This window comes from Pseudophryne corroboree, chromosome 8, assembly GCF_028390025.1.
Source record: "Pseudophryne corroboree isolate aPseCor3 chromosome 8, aPseCor3.hap2, whole genome shotgun sequence".
NCBI classification, from domain to species: Eukaryota; Metazoa; Chordata; class Amphibia; order Anura; family Myobatrachidae; genus Pseudophryne; species Pseudophryne corroboree.
In genome coordinates this window covers 131,799,364-131,826,300 of record NC_086451.1, presented here as the reverse complement: position 1 = coordinate 131,826,300, position 26,937 = coordinate 131,799,364, and the positions used below count along the sequence as shown (strand labels likewise).

The window sequence follows — 26,937 nt, the reverse complement described above, 5'->3', positions numbered from 1 at the left end:
CCGCGGATTGAGGGCAGTCACTCAGGGAAGAAACTCCCAAGGGCTGTGGTCAAGTCAGGAGACTTGTCTGCACATAAATATACTGGAACTAAGGGCCATATACAACGCCCTGAGTCAAGCGGAGCCTCTGCTTCGAGACCAACCAGTGCTGATTCAGTCAGACAACATCACGGCGGTCGCCCATGTAAACCGCCAGGGCGGCACAAGAATCAGGGTGGCGATGGCAGAAGCCACAAAGATTCTTCGTTAGGCGGAGATTCACGTACAAGCACTGTCAGCAGTGTTCATTCCGGGAGTGGACAACTGGGAAGCAGACTTCCTCAGCAGACACGACCTCCACCCGGGAGAGTGGGGACTTCATCAAGAAGTCTTCACACAGATTGCAAATCGATGGGAACTGCCACAGGTGGACATGATGGCGTCCCGCCTCAACAAAAAGCTAAAAAGATATTTTGCCAGGTCAAGGGACCCTCAGGCGATAGCTGTGGACGCGCTAGTGACACCCTGGGTGTTCCAGTCCGTATATGTGTTCCTTCCTCTTCCTCTCATACCCAATGTACTGAGAATAGTAAGAAAAAGATGAGTGAGAACAATACTCATCGTTCCGGATTGGCCAAGAAGGACTTGGTACCCAGAACTACAAGAGATGATCACAGAGGACCCATGGCCTCACCCTGTCTGTTCCAAGACTTACCGCGGCTGCGTTTGACGGCATGGCGGTTGAACGCCGGATCCTAACGGAAAAGGGCATCCCGGATGAAGTGATTCCTACGCTGATAAAAGCTAGGAAGGATGTAACAGCTAAGCATTATCACCGTATATGGCGAAGATATGTTGCTTGGTGTGAGGCCAGGATGGCCCCTACAGAGGAATTCCAGCTGGGTCGATTTCTGCACTTCCTACAGTCAGGTGTGACTATGGGCCTGAAATTAGGGTCCATAAAGTTCCAGATTTTGGCCCTAGCCATTTTCTTTAAAAAAGAACTGGCTTCACTGCCTGAGGTTCAGACGTTTGTAAAGGGAGTGCTGCATATTCAGCCCCCTTTTGTGCCACCAGTGGCACCTTGGGATCTTAACGTTGTGTTGGATTTCCTGAAATCCCACTGGTTTGAACCACTTAAGACCGTGGAACTAAAGTATCTCACGTGGAAAGTGGTCATGCTGTTGGCCTTAGCATCGGCGAGGCGTGTATCAGAATTGGCGGCTTTGTCATGTAAAAGCCCTTATTTGATCTTCCATATGGACAGGGCAGAATTGCGGACTCGTCCCCAATTTCTCCCAAAGGCAGTATCATCGTTTCATTTGAACCAACCTATTGTGGTCCCTGCGGCTACTCGGGACTTGGAGGACTCCAAGTTGCTGGACGTAGTCCGGGCTTTGACAATATATGTTTCCAGAACGGCTGGAGTCAGGAAGACTGACTCGCTGTTTATTCTGTATGTACCCAATAAGCTGGGTGCTCCTGCTTCAAAGCAAACTGTTGCTCGCTGGATCTGTAGCACGATTCAGCTGGCTCATTCTGCGGCTGGATTGCCGCATCCAAAATCAGTGAAAGCCCATTCCACAAGGAAGGTGGGCTCTTCTTGAGCGGCTGCCCGAGGGGTCTCGGCTTTACAGCTTTACCGAGCGGCTACTTGGTCGGGTTCAAACACTTTTGCAAAGTTCTACAAGTTTGATACCCTGGCTGAGGAGGACCTTGTGTTTGCTCATCCGGTGCTGCAGAGTCATCCGCACTCTCCCGCCCATTTGGGAGCTTTGGTATAATCCCCATGTCCTTACGGAGTCCCCAGCATCCACTAGGACGTTAGAGAAAATAAGAATTTACTCACCGGTAATTCTATTTCTCGTAGTCCATAGTGGATGCTTGGCGCCCGTCCCAAGTGCGGACTTTCTGCAATACGTGTATATAGTTATTGCTTAATAAAGGGTTATTGTTATGAGCCATCCGTTGAGTGATGCTCAGTTGTTGTTCATACTGTTAACTGGGTAAGGTTATCACGAGTTGTACGGTGTGATTGGTGTGGCTGGTATGAGTCTTACCCAGGATTCCAAAATCCTTTCCTTGTAATGTCAGCTCTTCCGGGCACAGTTTCCCTAACTGAGGTCTGGAGGAGGGGCATAGAGGGAGGAGCCAGTGCACACCAGTCCCTGCGGAGCCCGTCTATTCCCCATGGTCCTTACGGAGTCCCCAGCATCCACTACGGACTACGAGAAATAGAATTACCTGTGAGTAAATTCTTATTTTTTTTTTTTTATTTTTTTTTTACAGGCGATCAAATTGGATAGCCTATATAAAAATATCTGGTCCCTATAGTAACAGTGTTCCCCATATTCAACAAATCACATAATGCCTATTAAAAAGTAACTACATCAGAACATTCTCATATTAACACATTAATTCTTGCATATTGTTTTTATATAATGTATTTGTACATATAATATATAAGCAGTCACTAACCCACATTTACAGTATTTTGTTGGTCTAATTTAGCTAAAAGATATACAGACTCCATGTTTAATAGCGGTCATAGACTTGTGTCCCCCTTGGATGATTAATGTTAATTAGAACAAGGCATGGCTTAACTCATTAGCCACAGTACATCATACAGTATGTTACTTGTCCAGGGGCTAAGTGATCACAAGTATGGGAGATGGGGCATTTTCTTCGTTCCCTATTGCATAGGAGGATTCCAAACGTGTTCATATTTTCCGCTTGTGTGGATCAGTGGAATGTTTGCAAAAACAAGAGACTTTTGGAAGGCAGTGACCCGTCCACTCGTGTGATTGTGTAAATGAGGTCATAGCTGCATGTGTGAGGAGGGGAATGGAATCTGTGGTAAGTCAGCTGAAATATTGGAATAGAATATTCCCTGACCCGGCGCAGCGCTTTACAGGGAATATTTGGTCATTCACCTCAGTCCCTAATCCAGTGGAGTTTACACTCTATGGGCCAGATGTATTAAGCCTGGAGACGGCATAAGGAAGTGATAAACCAGTGATAAGTGAAAGGTGATAAATGCACTAGCCAATCAGCTCCTAACTGTTAATTTACATATTGGAGCTGATTGGCTGGTGTGTTTATCACCTTGCACTAATCACTGGTTTATCACTTCCTTATGCATTCTCCAGGTAAATACATCTGCCCCTATATTACCTACCGCATGTACTCAAACACACACTAGGGTTAACTTTTGTCCAGAACCAATTAACCTGCCAGTATACAGTATTTTTGGATTGTAGGATGCAGCGATGCTAACTACTACACCAACTGTGCTACCCAATGTTTATGTACTATATGCTGCTTGTTTTCTCTTTAATAAATACTGCATTATGTACTAAGATCTTTACAATAGTGTGGGTTTTTTATTTAACTGTTCTTATTCACTGCCCATCTGTATTCCTTTACCCCAGTTCCCCCCAAGGATTTATTTATTGTTACTGGCAAATAAGGAATTTGTGCTTTACCCTAAGGCTGCAGATTCAAACGACTTTTTATATATAAACAATATACAGCTATATTTCGCTGATAATGCACTAACTCGATTGTTCACTATAAGGGCCGTATTTGGTAGAGCTTAACGTAAAAACTATTGAGAAAAAAAAAATAAGATTTTAAACCTACCGGTAAATCTATTTCTCCTAGTCCGTAGAGGATGCTGGGGACTCCGTAAGGACCATGGGGTATAGACGGGCTCCGCAGGAGATAGGGTACCTAAAAAGAACTTTTACTATGGGTATGGACTGGCTCCTCCCTCTATGCCCCTCCTCCAGACCTCAGTTAGAGAACTGTGCCCAGAGGAGATGGACAATACAAGGCAGGATTTAGCAATCCAAGGGCAAGATTCATACCAGCCCACACCAATCATACCATGTAACCTGGATCATACATAACCAGTTAACAGTATGAACAAAACAACAGTAACGGTCCAAGACCTATTCCAACTGTAACATAACCCTTATGTAAGCAACAACTATATACAAGTCTTGCAGAGTATCCGCACTGGGACGGGCGCCCAGCATCCTCTACGGACTAGGAGAAATAGATTTACCGGTAGGTTTAAAATCTTATTTTCTCTAACGTCCTAGTGGATGCTGGGAACTCCGTAAGGACCATGGGGAATAGCGGGCTCCGAAGGAGACTGGGCACTCTAGAAAGATCTTAGACTACCTGGTGTGCACTGGCTCCTCCCACTATGACCCTCCTCCAAGCCTCAGTTAGATTTCGTGCCCGGCCGAGGTTGGATGCACACTAGGGGCTCTCCTGAGCTCTTAGAAAGTTATAGTCTTAGAATTTGTTATTTTCAGTGAGACCTGCTGGCAACAGGCTCACTGCAGCGAGGGACTAAGGGGAGAAGAAGCGAACTCGCCTGCTTGCAGCCGGATTGGGCTTCTTAGGCTACTGGACACCATTAGCTCCAGAGGGATCGACCGCAGGCCCAGCCTTGATGTTCGGTCCCGGAGCCGCGCCGCCGTCCCCCTTACAGAGCCAGAAGCAAGAAGATGGTCCGGAAAATCGGCGGCATGAAGACATCCTGTCTTCACCAAGGTAGCGCACAGCACTGCAGCTGTGCGCCATTGCTCCTCATACACACTTCACACTCCGGTCACTGAGGGTGCAGGGCGCTGGGGGGGGGGCCCTGAGGCAGCAATAAAAACACCTTGGCTGGCTAAAATACCTCAATATATAGCCCCTGGGGCTATATATGAGGTAAATACCCCTGCCAGAATCCCATAAAAAGCGGGAGAATAGGCCGCGAAAAAGGGGCGGAGCCTATCTCCTCAGCACACTGGCGCCATTTTTCCCTCACAGCTCGGCTGGAAGGAAGCTCCCTGGCTCTTCCCTGCAATTCTACAGTACAGTAAGAGGGAAAAGAGAGGGGGGGGCATTAAAATTGGCACTGTATACAGTATATTATATAAAAAGCAGCTATTAGGGACATAACTCAGTTAGTCCCTGTATATATATAGCGCTCTGGTGTGTGCTGGCATACTCTTACTCTGTCCCCCCAAAGGGCTTTTGTGGGTCCTGTCCTCTGTTTGAGCATTCCCTGTGTGTGTGGAGTGTGTCGGTATGGCTGTGTCGACATGTTTGAGGAGGATAATGATGTGGAGGGGGAGCAGATGCCTTTAGCAGGGATGTCACCCCCTGGGGGTCAGACACCTGAGTGGATGGTATTATGGCAGGAAATGAGTGCACGTATAGACTCCTTACATAAAAAATTTGACGACATGCCGACTGTGGGACAGCCGAGTCTTCAGCTCGTGCCTGTCCAGGTGTCTCAAAAGTCATCAGGGGCTCTGAAACGCCCGTTATCTCAGGTGGCACAAGTAGATGTCGACACGGATACTGACACCAGTGTCGACGACGATGAGTCAAATTTAATGCCCGTTAAGGCCATTCACTGCATGATTGAGGCAATGAAAGAGGTGTTAAATATTTCTGATTTACATCCAGGTACCACAAAAAAGGGTATTATGTTTGGGGAGAAAAAACTACCTGTAGTGTTTCCCCCGTCAGATGAATTAAATGAAGTGTGTGAAGAAGCGTGGGCTTCCCCTGATAAGAAATTGGTAATTCCTAAGAAGCTACTAATGGCGTTCCCTTTCCCGCCAGAGGATAGGTTACGTTGGGAAACACCCCCGAGGGTGGATAAAGCGCTCACACGTTTGTCTAAAAAGGTGGCACTACCGTCCCAGGATACGGCCGCCCTTAAGGAACCTGCTGATAGAAAGCAGGAGGCGATCCTGAAGTCTGTATATACACACTGAGGCATTATACTCAGACCAGCTATTGCGTCAGCATGGATGTGCAGTGCTGCCGCTGCGTGGTCAGATAAACTGTCAGAAAATATTGACACGTTAGACAGAGACACGTTCCTGCTAACAATTGACCATATAAAAGACTCAGTCTTATACATGAGAGATGCACAGAGGGAAATCTGCCGGCTGGCATCTAAAATAAGTGCATTATCTATCTCTGCTAGGAGATGCTTATGGACTCGCCAGTGGACTGGAGATGCAGATTCCAAAAGGCACATGGAAGTCTTGCCTTATAAGGGGGAGGAATTATTTGGGGATGGTCTCTCCGACCTAGTTTCCACAGCAACGGCTGGGAAGTCAGCATTTTTACCCCATGTCCCCTCACAGCCTAAGAAGGCGCCATTTTATCAGGTTCAGTCCTTTCGGTCCCAGAAAAACAAGCGGGGAAAAGGAGGGTCTTTTCTGTCAAGAGGCAGAGGCAGGGGAAAAAGGCTGCAGCAAACAGCAGGTTCCCAGGAACAAAAGTCCTCCCCCGCTTCCTCTTCCAAGTCCGCCGCATGACGGTGGGGCTTCACAGGCGGAGCCAGGTACGGTGGGGGCCCGCCTCAGGAATTTCAGCGATCAGTGGGCCCGCTCACAGGTGGATCCCTGGATCCTTCAAATAGTATCTCAGGGATACAGGCTGGAATTCGAGGCGACTCCACCCCGCCGTTTCCTAAAATCCGCCTTGCCGATTGCTCCCTCAGACAGGGAGGCGGTGCTAGCAGCGATTCACAAGCTGTATTCCCAGCAGGTGATAATCAAGGTACCCCTACTTCAACAAGGCCGGGGTTACTATTCCACACTATTTGTGGTGCCGAAACCGGACGGTTCGGTGAGACCCATTTTAAATTTGAAATCCTTGAACACATACATAAAAAAATTCAAGTTCAAGATGGAATCGCTCAGGGCGGTTATTGCAAGCCTGGACGAGGGGGATTACATGGTATCCCTGGACATCAAGGATGCTTACCTGCATGTCCCCATTTACAATTCTCACCAGGAGTACCTCAGATTTGTGGTACAGGACTGCCATTACCAATTCCAGACGCTGCCGTTTGGACTCTCCACGGCACCAAGGGTATTTACCAAGGTTATGGCGGAAATGATGATACTCCTTCGAAAAAAGGGAGTTTTAATTATCCCATACTTGGACGATCTCCTAATAAAGGCACGATCCAAGGAACAGTTGTTAGTGGGAGTAGCACTATCTCAGGAAGTGCTGAGCCAGCACGGCTGGATTCTGAATATCCCAAAGTCACAGCTGGTCCCCACGACACGTCTAATGTTCCTGGGAATGATTCTGGACACGGCCCAGAAAAAAGTGTTTCTCCCGGAGGAGAAAGCCAGGGAGTTGTCTTCTCTAGTCAGAGACCTCCTAAAACCAAAACAGGTATCGGTGCATCACTGCACGCGGGTCCTGGGAAAGATGGTAGCTTCTTACGAAGCAATTCCATTCGGCAGGTTCCATGCCAGGATTTTTCAGTGGGACCTGTTGGACAAGTGGTCCGGATCGCATCTTCAGATGCATCGTTTAATAACCCTGTCTCCACGAACCAGGGTGTCTCTTCTGTGGTGGCTGCACAGTGCTCATCTTCTGGAGGGCCGCAGATTCGGCATACAGGACTGGGTCCTGGTGACCACGGATGCCAGCCTACGAGGCTGGGGGGCAGTCACAAAGGGAAGAAATTTCCAAGGACTATGGTCAAGTCAGGAGACTGCCCTTCACATAAATATTCTGGAACTAAGGGCCATTTACAATGCCCTAAGTCAAGCAAAATCCCTGCTCCTACACCAGCCGGTGCTGATCCAGTCAGACAACATCACGGCAGTCGCCCATGTGAATCGACAGGGCGGCACAAGAAGCAGGACGGCGATGGCAGAAGCCACAAAAATTCTCAGATGGGCGGAGAATCATGTACTAGCACTGTCAGCAGTGTTCATCCCGGGAGTGGACAACTGGGAAGCAGACTTTCTCAGCAGGCACGACCTCCACCCGGGAGAGTGGGGACTTCATCCAGAAGTCTTCCAAATGATTGTAAATCAATGGGGTCGTCCACAGGTGGACATGATGGCGTCCCGCCTAAACAAAAAACTAGAGAAGTATTGCGCCAGGTCAAGAGACCCTCAGGCGATAGCTGTGGACGCTCTAGTGACACCGTTGGTGTACCGGTCAGTTTATGTGTTCCCTCCTCTACCTCTCATACCAAAGGTATTGAGAATAATAAGAAAGCGAGGAGTAAACACAATTCTCGTGGTTCCGGATTGGCCGAGAAGAGCGTGGTACCCGGAACTTCAAGAGATGATCTCAGAGGACCCGTGGTCTCTGCCGCTCAGACAGGACCTGCTGCAGCAGGGCCCCTGTCTGTTCCAAGACTTACCGCGGCTGCGTTTGACGGCATGGCGGTTGAACGCCGGATCCTGAAGGAAAAGGGCATTCCGGAGGAAGTCATTCCTACGCTTATTAAAGCCAGGAAAGATGTTACGGCAAAGCATTATCACCGCATATGGCGGAAATATGTTGCTTGGTGCGAGGCCAAAAAGGCCCCAACAGAGGAATTTCAACTAGGTCGATTTCTGCATTTCCTGCAAGCAGGAGTGAATATGGGCCTAAAACTGGGCTCCATTAAGGTACAGATCTCGGCTCTGTCGATTTTCTTTCAAAAAGAACTAGCTTCAGTACCTGAAGTTCAGACATTTGTGAAAGGAGTGCTGCATATTCAGCCCCCATTTGTGCCTCCTGTGGCACCTTGGGATCTCAACGTGATGTTGAGTTTCTTAAAATCACATTGGTTTGAGCCACTAAAAACCGTGGATCTGAAATATCTCACGTGGAAAGTGGTCATGTTATTGGCCTTGGCTTCAGCCAGGCGAGTGTCAGAGTTGGCGGCTTTATCATGTAAAAGCCCTTATCTGATTTTCCATATGGATAGGGCAGAATTGAGGACTCGTCCCCAGTTTCTCCCTAAGGTGGTGTCAGCGTTTCACCTGAACCAGCCTATTGTGGTGCCTGCGGCTACTAAGGATTTGGAGGACTCCAAGTTGCTAGACGTTGTCAGGGCCCTGAAAATATATGTTTCCAGGACGGCTGGAGTCAGAAAATCTGACTCGCTGTTTATCCTGTATGCACCCAACAAGCTGGGTGCTCCTGCTTCTAAGCAGACTATTGCTCGTTGGATTTGTAGTACAATTCAGCTTGCACATACTGTGGCAGGCCTGCCACAGCCAAAATCTGTCAATGCCCATTCCACAAGGAAGGTGGGCTCATCTTGGGCGGCTGCCCGAGGGGTCTCGGCTTTACAACTTTGCCGAGCAGCTACTTGGTCAGGGGCAAACACGTTTGCAAAATTCTACAAATTTGATACCCTGGCTGAGGAGGACCTGGAGTTCTCTCATTCGGTGCTACAGAGTTATCCGCACTCTCCCGCCCGTTTGGGAGCTTTGGTATAATCCCCATGGTCCTTACGGAGTTCCCAGCATCCACTAGGACGTTAGAGAAAATAAGAATTTACTCACCGGTAATTCTGTTTCTCGTAGTCCGTAGTGGATGCTGGGCGCCCATCCCAAGTGCGGTTTATCTGCATTACTTGTACATAGTTATTGTTAACTAAATCGGGTTATTGTTGAGCCATCTGTTGAGAGGCTCTATTGTTTCATACTGTTAACTGTGTTTCATATCACGAGTTGTACGGTGTGATTGGTGTGGCTAGTATGAGTCTTACCCGGGATTCAAAATCCTTCCTTATTGTGTACGCTCGTCCGGGCACAGTACCTAACTGAGGCTTGGAGGAGGGTCATAGTGGGAGGAGCCAGTGCACACCAGGTAGTCTAAGATCTTTCTAGAGTGCCCAGCCTCCTTCGGAGCCCGCTATTCCCCATGGTCCTTACGGAGTTCCCAGCATCCACTACGGACTACGAGAAACAGAATTACCGGTGAGTAAATTCTTATTTTCTCTTACGTCCTAGAGGATGCTGGGGACTTCGTAAGGACCATGGGGTTTATACCAAAGCATCCAATTGGGCGGGAGAGTGCGTATGACTCTGCAGCACCGACTGAGCAAACGCTAGGTCCTCATCAGCCAGGGTATCAAACTTGTAGAATTTAGCAAAAGTGTTTGACCCCGACCAAGTAGCCGCTCGGCAAAGCTGTAATGCCGAGACGCCTCGGGCAGCCGCCCAAGAAGAGCCCACCTTCCTAGTGGAATGGGCTTTAACCGAATTTGGTATCGGCAATCCAGCCGTAGAATGAGCCAGCTGAATCGTATTACAGATCCAGCGAGCAATAGTCTGCTTCGAAGCAGGTGCGCCAATCTTATTAGCAGCATACAGGACAAACAGAGCCTCTGTTTTCCTAATTTTAGCCGTTCTGGCTACATAAATTTTTAAGGCCCTGACTACATCCAGGGATCTGGAATCCTCCAGGTCACTTGTAGCCACAGGCACCACAATAGGTTGATTCATATGGAATGAAGAAACCACTTTAGGCAAAAATTGCGGACGTGTCCTCAATTCAGCTCGATCCACATGAAAAATCAAATAGGGGCTCTTGTGTGACAAAGCCGCCAATTCAGACACTCGCCTTGCTGATGCCAAGGCCAACAGCATGACCACCTTCCAGGTAAGAAATTTCAACTCAACCTGCAACACCACGTTCAGGTCCCATGGAGCCACTGGAGGCACAAAAGGGGGCTGGATATGCAGCACTCCCTTTACAAACGTCTGGACTTCTGGAAGAGAAGCCAATTCCTTCTGAAAGAAAATCGAGAGGGATGAAATTTGTACCTTAACAGAGCCTAATTTCAGGCCCATATCCACTCCTGTCTGTAGGAAGTGGAGAAAACGACCCAGATGAAAATCTTCCGTAGGTGCATTCTTGGTCTCACACCAAGACACAAACTTTCGCCAGATACGGTGATAATGCTTAACCGTCACCTCCTTCCTAGCCTTTATTAAAGTAGGGATGACCTCTTCCGGAATCCCCTTTTTCGCTAGGATTCGGCGTTCAACCGCCATGCCGTCAAACGTAACCGCGGTAAGTCTTGAAATACACAGGGCCCCTGTTGCAACAGGTCTTCCCTCAGAGGAAGAGGCCAGGGATCTCCTGTGAGCATCTCCTCGAATTCCAATTTGTAACCCTGGGAAACTATGTCCAACACCCAGGGATTCAGGTCTGAACTGACCCAGGCCTGACTGAAAAGTCGAAGACGTGCCCCCACCGGTGCGGACTCCCTCAGGGGAGCCCCAGCGTCATGCTGTGGGTTTTGGAGCAGCCGGGGAGGACTTTTGTTCCTGGGCACCTGCCGAAGCAGGTGCTCTTTTGGCTCTGCCCTTACCTCTGGCGAGGAAAGAATATCCCCGACCTATTCTGGACTTGTGCGACCGAAAGGACTGCATCTGATAGGGTGTTACTTTCTTTTGCTGTTGGGGAACATATGGTAAAAAATTTGATTTACCTGCTGTAGCTGTGGAAACCAGGTCCGTCAGCCCATCCCCAAACATTACATCACCCGTATAGGGTAGTACTTCCATATGTTTTTTGGAATCCGCATCACCCGTCCATTGACGAGTCCATAAGGATCTTCTCGCTGAGATAGACATGGCATTGGCCCTAGAAGCTAGCAATCCAATGTCCCTTTGAGCATCCCTCATAAATAAGACTGCGTCTTTTATATGGGCTAGAGTTAAGAATATAGTATCCTTATCCATATTATCAAATTGATCTGTCAGCTAATCTGTCCAAGCTGCAATTGTGCTACACACCCATGCCGACGCAATTGTCGGTCTTAGCACAGCACCCGTATGAGAATAAATACACTTTTAGGTAGTTTCTTGCCAGCGATCTGCAGGGTCCTTAAGGGCCGCTGTGTCAGGAGACGGTAGCGCCACTTTCTTGGACAAGCGTGTCCCACAGTGGGGGAAGATTCCCAAATCTCCCTGTCCTGCTTAGGGAAGGGGTATGCCATATAAATTCTTTTGGGTATCTGCGGTCTCTATTCTGGAGTCTCCCAAGCTTTTCCAAAGAAATAATTTAATTCATGGGATGCGGGAAAATTAATAATCTGTTTCTTTCCCTTAAACATGTGTACCCTTGTGTCGGGGACCGAGGGTTCATCCTCAATATGCAACACATCCCCTATTACCACAATCATACACTGAATGGTTTTAGTCACCCTAGGGTGCAATTTTACTTCGTCGTAGTCGACACTGGAGTCAGAATCCGTGTCGGTAGTAGTGTCTTGTGTTAAGGGACGCTTTTGAGACCCCGACGGGCCCTGTGACTCGGTCCAATCCGAGGATTGACCCCCTGATATCCCCCCTAAGTCAGCCTTATCAAGCCTTTTATGTAAAGATGCTACACTTGCATTCAACATATGCCACATGTCCATCCAATCCGGAGTCGGCACAACCGACGGGGACACACCACTCATTTGCTCCACCTCCTCCTTGGAGAAGCCTCAGACATGTCGACACACACGTACCGACATCCCCCACACACAGGGATTAACCTACAAGGGGACAAAACCCCAACCAGGCCCTTAGGAGAGACAGAGAGAGAGTATGCCAGCACACACCAGCGCTTAAAAACACTGGAAAAAATATGACCAGATAGCGCTTTTTTATATATAATATACCAATTCCCACTCACTGCGTCGCTAATGTGCCCCCCTCCTCTTTTTTCCAGCCTGTGAAGTTCAGCAGGGGAGAGACCAGGGAGCCAGCGTTCATGCATGCAGCTTCTGTGGAGAAAATGGCGCTGGTTAGTGCTGAGGATCAAGCCCCGCCCACCCGACAGCGGGCTTCGGTCCCAGTGACTTTTCTATTAAAATGGCGGGGGATCTTAGATTTACTGCCTCCGCAGCCTAATCTATCTGAATTTGCCCAAAAGTGAGGAATATTGTTGCCCAGGGCGCGCCCCCCTGCGCCCTGCACCCTTCAGTGCTGCTCTGTGTGTGTGACTGGGAGCAATGGCGCGCAGCTTACCGCTGCGCGCCTTACCTCATGAAGATCTGATGTCTTCTGCCGCCTAAGATGTCTTCTGCCTTCTCATACTCACCCGGCTTCTATCTTCGGCATCTGTGAGGAGGACGGCTGCGCAGCTCCGGGACGAACCCCAGGTGAGACCTGTGTTCCGACACCCTCTGGAGCTAATGGTGTCCAGTAGCCTTAGAAGCAGTGCCCAACTTGACAAGCCAGCTTCTCTCTCCTCAGTCCCACAATGCAGGGAGTCTGTTGCCAACAGGACTCCCTGAAAATAAAAAACCTAACAAAATTATTTTTCAACAGAAAACTCTGGAGAGCTCTCTGCAGTGCACCCATTCTCCTCTGGGCACAAGATCTAACTAAGGTCTGGGGCATAGAGGGAGGGGGCATAGCAGTTGTCTGCTGAACTTTGAGAGGTACACATGACCTGAATTGTACATTGTACATTTACCATTCTCAGAAGGCTCGGAAGGCCATTGTTGTATCCAAAGGTTCAGTTGGAGATATTTACCATTAATATTGGGGAAATTTTTTTATTTTAACCCTTTTGGCGGGAATACGTCATACTGTAGTTAAGGACTCCTATACACTACAGAGCTGCTTCACTCTATACTTCACCATACCACTCATTAATTGGTATTATGTCTATATAACTTGGTCTAAATAAAGTATCAACCAACTTTTCTTCAGTTTTTGATCATTTTGATTTATTACCCCTGATGAAGTCCCGTTAAGGGACGAAATGCGTTGGTTTGTTCAATTGTTCCGCTACATATGGAATTACTGACAAAAGAAACTGAATGATTAAAAAGGATACTCTTGAAGACTTCTTTATGTAAAAATATACAGAGACTGTTTTATGCTGTATTTCTGTATTTTTACAAATAAATGCTGTATTGTTTTTACAATATGAATCGTTTTTATACAGTACACTTTTAATAGTGCCCTCAGATTTGTTTTTTCTATATGTATGTGTGTGTGTGTGTGTGTGTGTGTGTGTATATATATATATATATATATATATAAATACATTTTATTAATAGACATTATTTGCTAAATACATGGTGGCATGTAGCTGTTACTGTAACAACGCAGATGTATTGTGAATGGAGATAAAAAAAAGAGAAAATATGCTGCAGTCTGTTTTTAGATGCCGCTCACACCCCCTGATTTTTTTATAATTCTTAAAAGCACGTGTCTAAGCACATTCCATTGTTTTTAAAAAATGAAGGTTGATGATAAAATCCCTTTTGAAGGATTACATTTATATATTATTTTAGTTGTACTCTGTTAGCGTGCTACATTGAATACACTGTGCTGCCTCTTTTCTTGTACAGACTAACTTAACCTCTTCAGGGACAAATCTTTAATTTTAAGAAATTTACGTCTTATTCGCATTACTACTGTATGTTAATAAGTTGTGCAAGCAGACTGCTGATTAAAATGATATATGGAATGCCTATATTCTGTTTGCAGCTGTATCTGCATTAATAATGCTATGTTATAGTTTTTCCAGGAAAAAACTGTGCCTTCGCATTGCTTTGTGACTAAGATGCATTTTCAGCAAAAAAGACCCCCAACGCTAGAAGATTCTCACATGATCTGGCGTGCCATGCTTGGCGTGACTGCAGAAAAGATAAGGAAACATCCGTATTGATCCATTTTAGTTGTAAATATACAATGCCTTGCTAAAGTATTCACTCCCCCCCCCCCCCCTTCCCTTTGCAGTTTTCATGTTTTGTTGCCTCAAAACCTGGAAATAAAATGGATTGCTTGAAGGTTTGCATCAGTTCATTCACAGAACATGGCTACAACCTTGAAGATGTTTATTTATTTTTTTATTGTGGAGCAAACAACAAATAGGACAAAATAACAGAAAACTTCACCGTGCATAACTATTCACTCCCCTAAAGTCAGTACTTTGTAGAGCCACCTTTTGCGGGAATTACAGCTTCAAATCGCTTTGGATAAGTCTCTATGAGCTTGCCACTGGGATTTTTGCCCATTCCTCAAGGCAAAACTGCTTCAGCTCCTTCTTGTTGGATGGTTTCCGCTTGTGAACAGCAATCTTCAAGTCTGACCACAGATTCTCACCTGGATTGAGATCTGGGCTTTGACTAGGCCATTCCAACATATTTAAATGTTTCGCCTTAAACCACTCGAGTGTTGATTTAGCAGTATGCTTCGGGTCATTGTCCTGCTGGAAGGTGAACCTCCGTCCCAGTCTCAAATCACAGGCAGACTGAAACAGGTTTTGCTCAAGAATATCCCTGTATTTAGCATCATCCATCTTTCCCTCGACTCGAAACCGTTTCCCAGTCCCTGCTGCTAAAAAACATCCCCACTGCATGATGCTGCCACAATGTTTCACTGTGGGGATGGTGTTCTTGGGGTGATGGGATGTTTTGGGTTTGCGCCAGACATAGCGTTTTCCTTGGTGGCTGAAAAAGTTACATTTTAGTCTCATCTGACCAGAGTACCTTCCTCCATACTTTTTGGCAAACTCAAAACGTGCCTTCTTATTTTTAACACTAAGTAATGGCTTTTTTCTGGCCACTCTTCCATAAAGCCCAGTTCTATGGAGTGCACGGCTTATTGTGGTCACATGCGCAGATACACCAGTCTCTGCTGTGGAACTCTGCAGCTCCTTCAGGGTTACCTTTGGGGGGGGTCATTCAGAGTTGATCGCTAGCTGCCGTTGTTCACAGTGCAGCGATCAGGCTGAAAAACGGCATATCTGCGCATGCATATGCACCGCAATGCACAGGCGCTTCGTACAGGTACAATGAGCATCGTGGGTTTGCATAGAGTTTAACGACCATTCCTGTCGCACGGCCGAATGCAGGAAGATTGACATGAAGTGGGCTTTTCTGGGTGTCAACTGACCGTTTTTAGGGAGTGCTTAGTGGCTGAAAAATCGCAGGCGCGGCTGAGCATTCGCTGGGAGGGTGTGTGACGTCAAAAGCCGTCCCTCCGTCGTTAGAATCAACGCACACGAAGAGTAACTACAGGGCTGGTCTTGTTTTGCACAAAAAGGTTTTGCAGGCGCTCTGCTGCACAAGCGTTCGCACTTCTGCAAAGCGAAAATACACTACCCGGTGGGTGGCGACAATGCGTTTGCACGGCTGCTAAAAACTGCTAGCGAGCGATAAACTCGGAATGAACCCCTTGGTCTCTGTGCTGCCTCTCTGATTAATGCCCTCCTTGCAGGGTCTGTGAGTTTTGGTGGCCGGCCCTCTCTTGGCAGGTTTGTTGTTTTACCATGTTCTTTCCATTTGAAGATGATGGATTGGATGGTATTTCAGGGGATCATCAAAGATTTGGATATTTTTCTATATAACCCAACCCTGACTTCTCAACAACTTTGTCCCTGACGTGTTTGGAGAGCTCCTTGGTCTTCATGGTGTGATGCCTCTTGCTTAGTGATGTTGCAGCCTCTGGGGCCTTTCAGAAAAGGTGTGTTTATACTGACAGATCATGTGCCACTTAGATTGCACACAGGTGGACTTCATTTCACTAATTATGTGACTTCTGAAGGTAATTGGTTGCACCAGAACTTTTGAGGGGCTTCATAGCAAAGGGAGTGAATGCATATGCACATGCCAATTTTCAAATTTTTATTTATAAATTTTTTTCTCTTACGTCCTAGAGGATGCTGGGGACTCCGTAAGGACCATGGGGTATAGACGGGCTCCGCAGGAGACATGGGCACTATAAAGAACTTTAGAATGGGTGTGCACTGGCTCCTCCCTCTATGCCCCTCCTCTAGACCTCAGTTAGATCCTGTGCCCAGAGGACATTGGGTGCATTACAGGGGAGCTCTCCTGAGTTTCTCTGATAAAGAATTTTGTTAGGTTTTTTATTTTCAGGGAACACTGCTGGCAACAGGCTCCCTGCATCGTGGGACTGAGGAGAGAGAAGCAGACCTACTTAAGTGATAGGCTCTGCTTCTTAGGCTACTGGACACCATTAGCTCCAGAGGGAGTCGGAACGCAGGTCTCCCCTCGCCGTTCGTCCCGGAGCCGCGCCGCCATCCTCCTCGCAGAGCCGGAAGATTGAAGCCGGGTGAATATAAGAAGAAAAGAAGACTTCAAGGCGGCAGAAGACTTCAGATCTTCACTGAGGTAAGCGGTGTGCTCCCACACACACTAGCGGGCACAGATGGGTGCAGGGCGCAGGGGGGGCGCCCTGAGCAGCAATTAAACCTCTATATCTGGCATAGATACTGCGGAGGCAATAATTCTTTAAATCCCCCGCCAGTTTGAGATATTGTGAGTGGGACCGAAGCCCGCCGATGGAGGGGGCGGAGCTTGGTCCCTCAGCACTAGCGCCATTTTCTCCACAGAGATCTGCAGAGAAGCTGGCTCCCAGGTCTCTCCCCTGCTGAACACGGTGACTCAGGGCTGAAAAGAGGAGTGGGGCAACTTGTAAGGCGCAGTGAGTGCATTACACAGTAATTTTATATAAAAGCGCTATTATCTGGGACATTATTTTCCAGTGTCAGTTGGCGCTGGGTGTGTGCTGGCATACTCTCTCTCTGTCTCTCCAAAGGGCCTTATTGGGGAACTGTCTCCTTATAACTATATCCCTGTGTGTGTGGGGGTGTCGGTATGAGTGTGTCGGCATGTCTGATGCGGAAGGCTCCGCTAAGGAGGAGGTGGAGCAGATGATTGTGGTGTCGCCGTCGGCAACGCCGACTCATGATTGGATGGACATGTGGAATGTTTTAAATGCAAATGCGACCTTATTACATAAGAGATTGGACAAAGCAGAGTCCAGGGAAAGAGCAGGGAGTCAATCCACGGCTTTGGCTGGGTCACCGTCCCCTTCTGGGTCTCAAAAACGTCCCCTATCCCAAATAGCAGACACTGATACCGACACGGACTCTGACTCCAGTGTCGACTATGATGAAGCGAGGTTGCACCCAAGGGTGGCAAAAAGTGTTCATTATATGATTATTGCAATAAAAGAGGTTTTGCATATCACAGATGACCCCTTGGTCCCTGACACGAGAGTGCGCATGTATAGGGAAAAGAAACCTGAGGTAACCTTTCCCCCATCCCATGAGATTAACAAGTTATTTGAAAAAACTTGGGAAACTCCTGCTAAAAAAACTGCAGATTCCCAAGAGGATTCTTATGGCATATCCTTTCCCTGCACAGGACAGGGTACGTTGGGAATCCTCACCCAGGGTGGACAAGGCTTTTACACGCCTGTCCAAGAAAGTGGCGCTACCGTCTCCAGACACGGCAGCCCTCAAGGATCCTGCTGATCGCAAACAGGAAACTACTTTAAAGTCTATTTATGCGCATACAGGTGCTTTGCTCAGACCGGCAATAGCATCGGCATGGGTGTGTAGTGCAGTTGCAGCTTGGACAGATACCTTTTCAGCTGACCTTGATATCCTAGATAGGGATACCATTTTATTGACCTTAGGCTACATTAAAGACGCAGTCTTATATATGAGGGACGCTCAAAGAGACGTTGGGCTGCTGGGTTCGAGAGCCAACGCCATGGCGATTTCTGCTAGGTGCGCCCTGTGGACCCGCCAATGGATGGGTGATGCCGACTCAAAGAAACATGGAGGTTTTGCCATACAAAGGTGAAGTTTTACTTGGGGAAGGTCTCGCGGACCTGGTTGCCACAGCTACCGCGGGTAAATCTACCTTTTTGCCTTTTGTTCCCCACAACAAAAGAAAACTCCACAATATCAGATGCAGTCCTTTCGGTCGCGTAAGTCCAGAAGAGGTCGGGGCTCATCTTTCCTCGCCAGAGGTAAGGGTAGAGGAAAGAGAGCGCCTGCTCCGGCTAGTTCCCAGGAGCAGAAGTCCTCCCCGGCTTCTACTAAATCCACCGCATGACGCTGGGGCTCCACTGAAGGAGTCCACACCGGTGGGGGCACGTCTTCGACTCTTCAGCCAGGTCTGGGTTCTGTCAGACGTGGATCCTTGGGCGATGGATATTGTATCCCAAGGCTACAAACTGGAATTCGAAGAGGTGCCCCCTCGACGATTTTTCAAGTCGGTCTTGCCAGCTTCTTCCCCAGAGAGGAAAGTAGTGTTAGCTGCAATTCAAAAGCTGTATCAACAGCAAGTGATTGTCAAGGTTCCCCTAGTTCAATAGGGGAAAGGGTACTATTCGACCCTGTTCGTGGTCCCGAAGCCGGATGGTTCGGTCAGACCTATTTTAAATCTAAAATCTCTAAACCTGTACTTGAAAAAGTTCAAATTCAAGATGGAATCGCTCTGGGCTGTGATCTCCAGTCTGGAAGGGGGGGATTTTATGGTGTCACTGGACATAAAGGATGCATACCTTCATGTCCCCATATATCCTCCTCATCAGGCGTACCTGAGATTCGCTGTACGGGACTGTCATTCCCAGTTTCAGACGTTGCCGTTTGGGCTTTCCACGGCCCCGAGGATTTTCACCAAGGTGATGGCGGAGATGATGGTGCTCCTGCGCAGGCAGGGAGTCACAATTATCCCATACTTGGACGATCTCCTGATAAAAGCAAGATCGAGAGATCAATTGCAGAAGAGCGTGTCGCTCTCCCTGAGAGTGCTACAACAACACGGTTGGATTCTCAATCTGCCAAAGTCACAAATGATTCCAACGACTCGACTATCATTCCTAGGCATAATTCTGGACACGGAACAGAAGAGGATTTTTCTCCCGGTGGAAAAAGCCCAGGACCTCCAGAACATGGTCAGAGATTTGCTAAAACCAAAAAGAGTGTCTGTTCATCAATGCACTCGAGTTCTGGGGAAAATGCAAGGACTTTTCAGTGGGACCTCCTGGACAAGTGGTCAGGGTCCCATCTGCTAATAAATCAGAAAATAAGCCTGTCCCACCGGGCCAGGGTGTCTCTCCTGTGGTGGCTGCAAAGTGCTCACCTTCTAGAGGGTCGCAGGTTCGGCATTCAAGACTGGGTTCTGGTGACCACGGACGCGAGCATCCGAGGATGGGGAGCAGTCACACAAGGAAGAAATTTTCAGGGCCTATGGTCAAGCCAGGAGGCCTGTCTACACATCAACGTACTGGAATTGAGAGCCATATACAACGGTCTACGACAAGCGGAGAATCTTCTTCGCGACCTACCGGTTCTGATCCAGTCAGACAACGTCACAGCCGTGGCTCATGTAAACCGCCAAGGCGGGACAAGGAGCAGAGTGGCAATGGCGGAAGCCACCAGAATTCTTCGCTGGGCGGAAAATCACGTAAGCGCTCTGTCAGCGGTCTTCATTCCGGGAGTGGACAACTGGGAGGCAGACTTCCTCAGCAGACACAATCTCCATCCAGGAGAGTGAGGACTTCATCAAGAAGTTTTTACAGAGATAACAAGTCTTTGGGGAATTCCTCACAAAGACATGATGGTGTCACGCCTCAACAAGAAGCTTCGGAGGTATTGTGCCAGGTCAAGGGACCCTCAGGCAGTAGCGGTGGATGCCCTGGTGACACCTTGGGTGTATCAGTCGGTCTACGTGTTCCCCCCTCTTCCTCTCATCTCAAAAATATTGAGAATCATAAGACAAAAAAGAGTGAGAACAAGCCTCATTGTTCCAGATTGGCCTCGAAGGGCCTGGTATTCAGATCTTCAGGAGATGCTCACAGAAGATCCATGGCCTCTTCCTCTCAGGGAGGACCTGTTACAACAGGGGCCCTGCGTGTTCCAAGACTTACCGCGGTTACGTTTGACGGCATGGCGGTTGAACGCCGCATCCTAGCTGGGAAAGGTATTCCGGAGGAGGTCATCCCTACTCTGATAAAGGCTAGGAAGGAGGTGACGGCAAAACATTATCACCGTATCTGGAGGAAATATATTTCTTGGTGTGAAGCCAAGAATGCTCCTACGGAAGAATTCCATCTGGGCCGTTTTCTCCACTTTCTACAGACAGGAGTGGATATGGGCCTAAAATTGGGCTCCATTAAGGTACAGATTTTGGCCCTATCTATTTTCTTTCAGAGGGAATTGGCTTCTCTCCCAGAAGTCCAGACTTTTGTAATGGGAGTGCTGCACATCCAGCCTCCTTTTGTGCCCCCTGTGGCACCCTGGGACCTTAACGTGGTGTTACGGTTCCTAAAGTCTCACTGGTTTGAACCTCTTCAAACGGTTGAATTGAAATTTCTCACTTGGAAGGTGGTCATGTTGTTGGCCTTGGCATCTGCAAGGCGGGTGTCCGAATTGGCGGCCTTGTCTCACAAGAGCCCCTATATGACCTTCCACGTGGATAGAGCAGAGCTGAGGACTTGTCCTCAATTTTTGCCTAAGGTGGTTTCTTCATTTCATATGAACCAACCTATTGTGGTGCCTGTGGCTATGGGTGACTTGGAGGATTCCAAGTCCCTGGATGTAGTCAGGGCCTTAAAAATCTATGTAGCCAAGACGGCTCGAATTAGGAAAACAGAAGCACTGTTTGTCCTGTATGCAGCCAACAAAGTTGGCGCTCCTGCTTCGAAGCAGACTATTGCTCGCTGGATCTGTAACACGATTCAGCAGGCTCCTTCTACGGCAGGATTGCAGTTACCAAATTCAGTGAAGGCCCATTCCACTAGGAAGGTGGCCTCGTCTTGGGCGGCTGCCCGAGGCGTCTCGGCTTTACAGCTTTGCCGAGCAGGTACCTGGTCAGGTTCAAACACTTTTGCAAAGTTCTATAAGTTTGATACCCTGGCTGATGAGGACCTTGCGTTTGCTCAGTCGGTGCTGCAGAGTCGTCCGTACTCTCCTGCCCGGTCTGGAGCTTTGGTTTAAACCCCATGGTCCTTACGGAGTCCCCAGCATCCTCTAGGACAGGGGTGGCCAAACAGTCGATCGCGATCGACTGGTCGATCGCGGACATGCGACCAGTCGATCGCGATCCGCCGCCCAGCCACCCGAAGCCGCGCCTCTCCTGCCTGCCGCTCTGCCTCCTCAGTCTGGTCTGCGGCAGTGACGGCAGCGTGTATAGCTCAAATCAGGTGCCGGTTCGTTAGCCAATGAGAGCTCGCGGACCGGCACCTGATTTGAGCCATACACGCTGCCGTCACCGCCGGAGATCAGACTGAGGAGGCAGAGCGGCAGACAAGAGAAGCGCGCACTGCGCTCTCCACACACAGCACGGTGAGCTCTTCTATGGGGGCATATCTGGCACTGTGGGGGCACATAGCTCAGTGGGGGCATATCTGGCACTGTGGGGTCATATGTGGCACTGGGGACATATCTGGCTCTGCGGGCACATGGCACTGTGGGGGCATATCTGGCACTGTGGGCACATGGCACTGTGGGGGCATATCTGGCACTGTGGGGGCATATCTGGCACTGTGGGGTATATCTGGCTCTGCGGGCACATGGCACTGTGGGGCATATCTGGCACTGTGGGGGCATATCTGGCACTGTGGGCACATGGCACTGAGGGCATATCTGGCACTGGGCACATGGCACTGTGGGGGCATATCTGGCACTGTGGGGTCATATGTGGCACTGGGGGCATATCTGGCTCTGCGGCACATGGCACTGTGGGGCATATCTGGCACTGGGCACATGTCACTGTGAGGGCATATCTGGCACTGGGCACATGTCACTGTGGGGGCATATCTGGCACTGTGGGGTATATCTGGCTCTGCGGGCACATGGCACTGTGGGGCATATCTGGCACTGTGGGGGCATATCTGGCACTGTGGGCACATGGCACTGAGGGCATATCTGGCACTGGGCACATGGCACTGTGGTGGCATATGTGGCACTGGGGGCATATCTGGCTCTGCGGGCACATGGCACTGTGGGGGCATATCTGTAATCTGGCACTGTGGGGGGCATATCTGGCACTGTGGGGTCATATGTGGCACTGTGGGGGCATATCTGGCTCTGCGGGCACATGGCACTGTGGGGGCATATCTGGCACTGTGGGGGCATATCTGTAATCTGGCGCTGTGGGGGCATATCTTTATCTGGCACTGTAGGGGCATATCTGGCACTGTGGGGGCATATCTGGCACTGTGGGGGCATATCTGTAATCTGGCGCTGTGGGGGCATATCTGTAATCTGGCACTGTGGGGGCATATCTGGCACTGTGGGGTCATATGTGGCACTGGGGGCATATCTGGCTCTGCGGGCACATGGCACTGTGGGGGCATATCTGGCACTGTGGGCACATGGCACTGTGGGGGCATATCTGTATCTGACACTGGGGGCATATCTGGCACTGTGGGCACATGGCACTGTGGGGGCATATCTGTATCTGGCACTGTGGGGGCATATCTGGCACTGTGGGCACATGGCACTGTGAGGGCATATGTATCTGGCACTGTGGGGTCATGTGTTTGAGGTTTTTACCTGTTGGGCCAATGTGTTATTTCGTGTGAGGCAGCAAGGCTACGTCCCTTTTTTAGTTATACCACGCCCACTTTTTGTTATACCACGCCCACTTTGTATTATGCCATACCCCTTTTTGCGACACCATTAGCTCCAGAGGGATCGTACACAGGATCTCACCCTCGTCGTCCGATCCCGGAGCCGCGCCGCCGTCCCCCTCGCAGAGCCGGAAGACAGAAGCCGGGTGAAAGAAGCAAGAAGACTTCGAAATCGGCGGCAGAAGACTCCAGTCTACACTGAGGTAGCGCACAGCACTGCAGCTGTGCGCCATTGCTCCCACACTACACCCACATACTCCGGTCACTGTAACGGTGCAGGGCGCAGGGGGAGGGCGCCCTGGGCAGCAATTAGAGACCTCTTTGGCAAAGGTTTGCTTATATACAGTTGGGCACTGTATATATGTATGAGCCCCCGCCAAAAATTGTACATGAAAGCGGGACAGAAGCCCGCCGTCGAGGGGGCGGGGCTTCTTCCTCAGCACTCACCAGCGCCATGTTTTTTCTCCACAGCACCGCTGAGAGGAAGCTCCCCAGCCTCTCCCCTGCAGTTACACGGTAGAAGAGGGTAAAAAGAGAGGGGGGGGCACATAATTATGCGCAAAAATCAATATAAACAGCAGCTACTGGGTTAACATTAAGTTACTGTGTTATTCCTGGGTTAATAGCGCTGGGGTGTGTGCTGGCATACTCTCTCTCTGTCTCTCCAAAGGGCCTTATGGGGGAATTGTCTTCAGATGAGCATTCCCTGAGTGTGTCGGTACGTGTGTGTCGACATGTCTGAGGTAAAAGGCTCCCCTAAGGAGGAGATGGAGCAAATATGTGTGTGAGAGTGTGTCTCCGTCGACAACGCCGACACCTGTTTGGATATGTGTAATTAAGTGCTAAGGTGAATTTATTGCACAAAAGATTAGAGAACAGACAGGGAATCTACCCATGTCTGTCCCTATGTCGCAGAGACCTTCAGAGTCTCTCAATGATCACTATCCAAAATAATAGACACTGATATCGACACGGAGTCTGACTCCAGTGTCGACTACGATAATGCAAAGTTACAGCCAAAATGGCAGAAAAGTATTCAATATATGATTATTGTAATAAAAGATGATTTGCATATCACTGATGACTCATCTGTCCCTGACACAAGGGTCCACATGTTTAAGGGGAAGAAAGCTGAGGTAAATTTCCCTCCTCTCATGATGAAAAAGAGCGTGAATCTCCAGACAAGAGACTGCAGTTTCCCACAAAGAATTCTCAGGGAGTATCCTTTCCCCACTAGGGCCAGGATACGATGGGAATCTTCCCCTAGGGTGTCACGTTTGCCCAAAAGGTAGCCCTGACGTAACAGCTATCCTCAGGGATCCTGCAGATAGCGTACACATTCTGGTACACTACTCAGACCGGCGATTGTGTCGGCATGGGTTTATAGCGCTGTGGCAGCGTGGACAGGTACCTTATCAGCAGAGATTGAGACCCTAGTATGTATATATATATATATATATATATATATATATGTATACATAGAGATATATATATATTAAAGATGCTGTCTTAAGAGATAGATATATATATATATATATATAAAACATGCCCAAAGAGACATGAGTCTTCTGGGTCCTAGAGTTAAAGCTATGTCGATTTCTGCTTGACGTGTCCTGTAGAATATGCAATGGACAGATGATGCCGACTTAAGAGGCATATGGAAGGCTGAGGATTGTGTGGAGAAGGGTTCTCGGACCTGGTCTCCACAGCTATAGCTGGTAATTCTGATATTTTGCCTTATATTCCTGCACAGCCTAGGAAAGCACGACATTATCAAATGCAGCCTTTCGAACAAAGAAACAAGAAAGTCCGAGGTGCGTCCTTTCTTGCCAGAGGCGGGGGCAGAGGAAAGAAGCTGCGCAACACAGCTAGTTCCCAGGAACAGAAGTCCTCCCCGGCCTCTACAAGATCCACCGCATGTCGCTGGGGCTCCATAGGCGGAGCTAGGCCCGGTGGGGGCACGCCTTCGTAAGTTCAGCCACAAGTGGGTTCACTCCCTGTTAGATTTCTGGGCAATAGATATTGTGTCTCAGGGATACAAGCTGGACTTTGAGGAGATGCCCCCTCACCGACGGCCCTGCCGGCTTCCCCACATGAGAGGGAAACAGTGTTAACTGCAATTCACAAATTGTATCTTCAACAGGTGGTGGTCAAGGTTCCCCTCCTTCAACAAGGAGGGGGTTATTATTCGACCATGTTGTAGTCCCGAAACCAGACGGTTCGGTCAGACCCATATTGAATTTAAAATCCCTGAACATATACCTGAAAAGGTTCAAGTTCAAGATGGAATCGCTAAGAGCGGTCATTGCAAGCCTGAAAGGGGGAGATTTTATGGTGACTCTGGACATAAAGGATGCATACCTTCATGTCCCCATTTATCCACCTCATCAGGCGTACCTCAGAATTGCGGTACGGGATTGTCATTACCAATTTCAGACGTTGCCGTTTGGTGTCTCCACGGCCCCGAGAATATTCACCAAGGTAATGGCGGAAATGATGGTGCTCCTGCGGAAGCAAGGTGTCACTATTATCCCGTACTTGGACGATCTCCTCATAAAAGCGAGATCAAGAGAGCAGTTGCTGAAAAGCGTATCACTTTCTCTGGAAGTGTAATGGCAACACGGCTGGATTCTATATATTCCAAAGTCGCAGTTGTTTCCTACAGCACATCCACCTCTCCTAGGCATGATCCTAGACACAGACTAGAACAGGGTTTATCTCCCGATAGAGAGAGCTCAGGAGCTCATGACACTGGTCAGGAATCTATTAAAACCAAAACAGGTGTCAGTGCATCACTGCACTCGAGTCCTGGGAAGGATGGTGGCATCATACGAGGCCATTCCCTTCGGCAGGTTCCATGCGAGGACCTTCCAATGGGACTTACTGGACAAGTGGTCTGGATCACATCTTCAGATGCATCGGTTAATCACCCTATCCCCCAGGGCCAGGGTGTCTCTCCTGTGGTGGCTGCAGAGTGCTCACCTTCTCGAAGGTCGCAGATTCGGCATTCAGGACTGGGTCCTGGTGACCACGGATGCAAGCATCCGAGGGTGGGGGGCAGTCACACAGGGAAGAAATTTCCAAGGGCTGTGGTCAAGTCAGGAGACTTGCCTTCACATCAACATCCTGGAACTAAGGGCCATATACAACGCCCTAAGTCAAGCGGAGTCCCTGCTTCGCGACCAACCGGTCTGATTCTGTCAGACAACATCACCGCAGTGGCTCATGTAAACCGCCAAGGCGGCACAAGGAGCAGGGTGGCGATGGTTGAAGCCACCAGAATTCTTCGCTGGCGGAGAATCACGTAAGCGCACTGTCAGCAGTGTTCATTCCGGGAGTGGACAACTGGGAAGCAGACTTCCTCAGCAGGCACGACCTCCACCCGGGAGAGGGGGGACTTCATCAAGAAGTATTCACGCAGATTGCAAGTCGGTAGGAACTGACACAGGTGGACATGATGGCATCCCGCCTCAACAAAAAGCTGCAGAGATATTGCGCCAGGTCAAGAGACCCTCAGGCGATAGCTGTGGACGCACTGGTGACACCGTGGGTGTTCCAGTCGGTCTATGTATTTCCTCCTCTTCCTCTCATACTCAAGGCGCTGAGAATCATAAGAAAAAGAGGAGTGAGAACAATACTCATTGTTCCAGATTGGCCAAGAAGGACTTGGTATCCAGATCTGCAAGAAATGCTCACAGAGGACCCGTGGCCTCTGCCTCTAAGACAGGACTTGTGCAACAGGGGCCCTGTCTGTTCCAAGACTTACCGCGGC

The 26,937-nt window shown here is 48.9% G+C and overlaps 1 protein-coding gene across 5 annotated transcripts in view; it reads left to right on the top strand.

The window, feature by feature from the left end:
- GTF3C3 (general transcription factor IIIC subunit 3) overlaps positions 1 to 26,937 on the top strand; it is a 343,614-nt gene that overhangs the window by 149,570 nt on the left and 167,107 nt on the right. Inside the window, exon 13 of one of the 5 annotated variants that reach the window (XM_063936929.1) lies at positions 14,287 to 14,451. The exons of the other annotated variants lie outside the window; for them this stretch is intronic. Coding sequence (XP_063792999.1) covers positions 14,287 to 14,436 — 150 coding nt within the window. The 3' untranslated portion in view covers positions 14,437 to 14,451. Of the gene's footprint in view, positions 1 to 14,286; positions 14,452 to 26,937 lie in introns of those variants that run through there. 5 annotated transcript variants of the gene reach the window in all.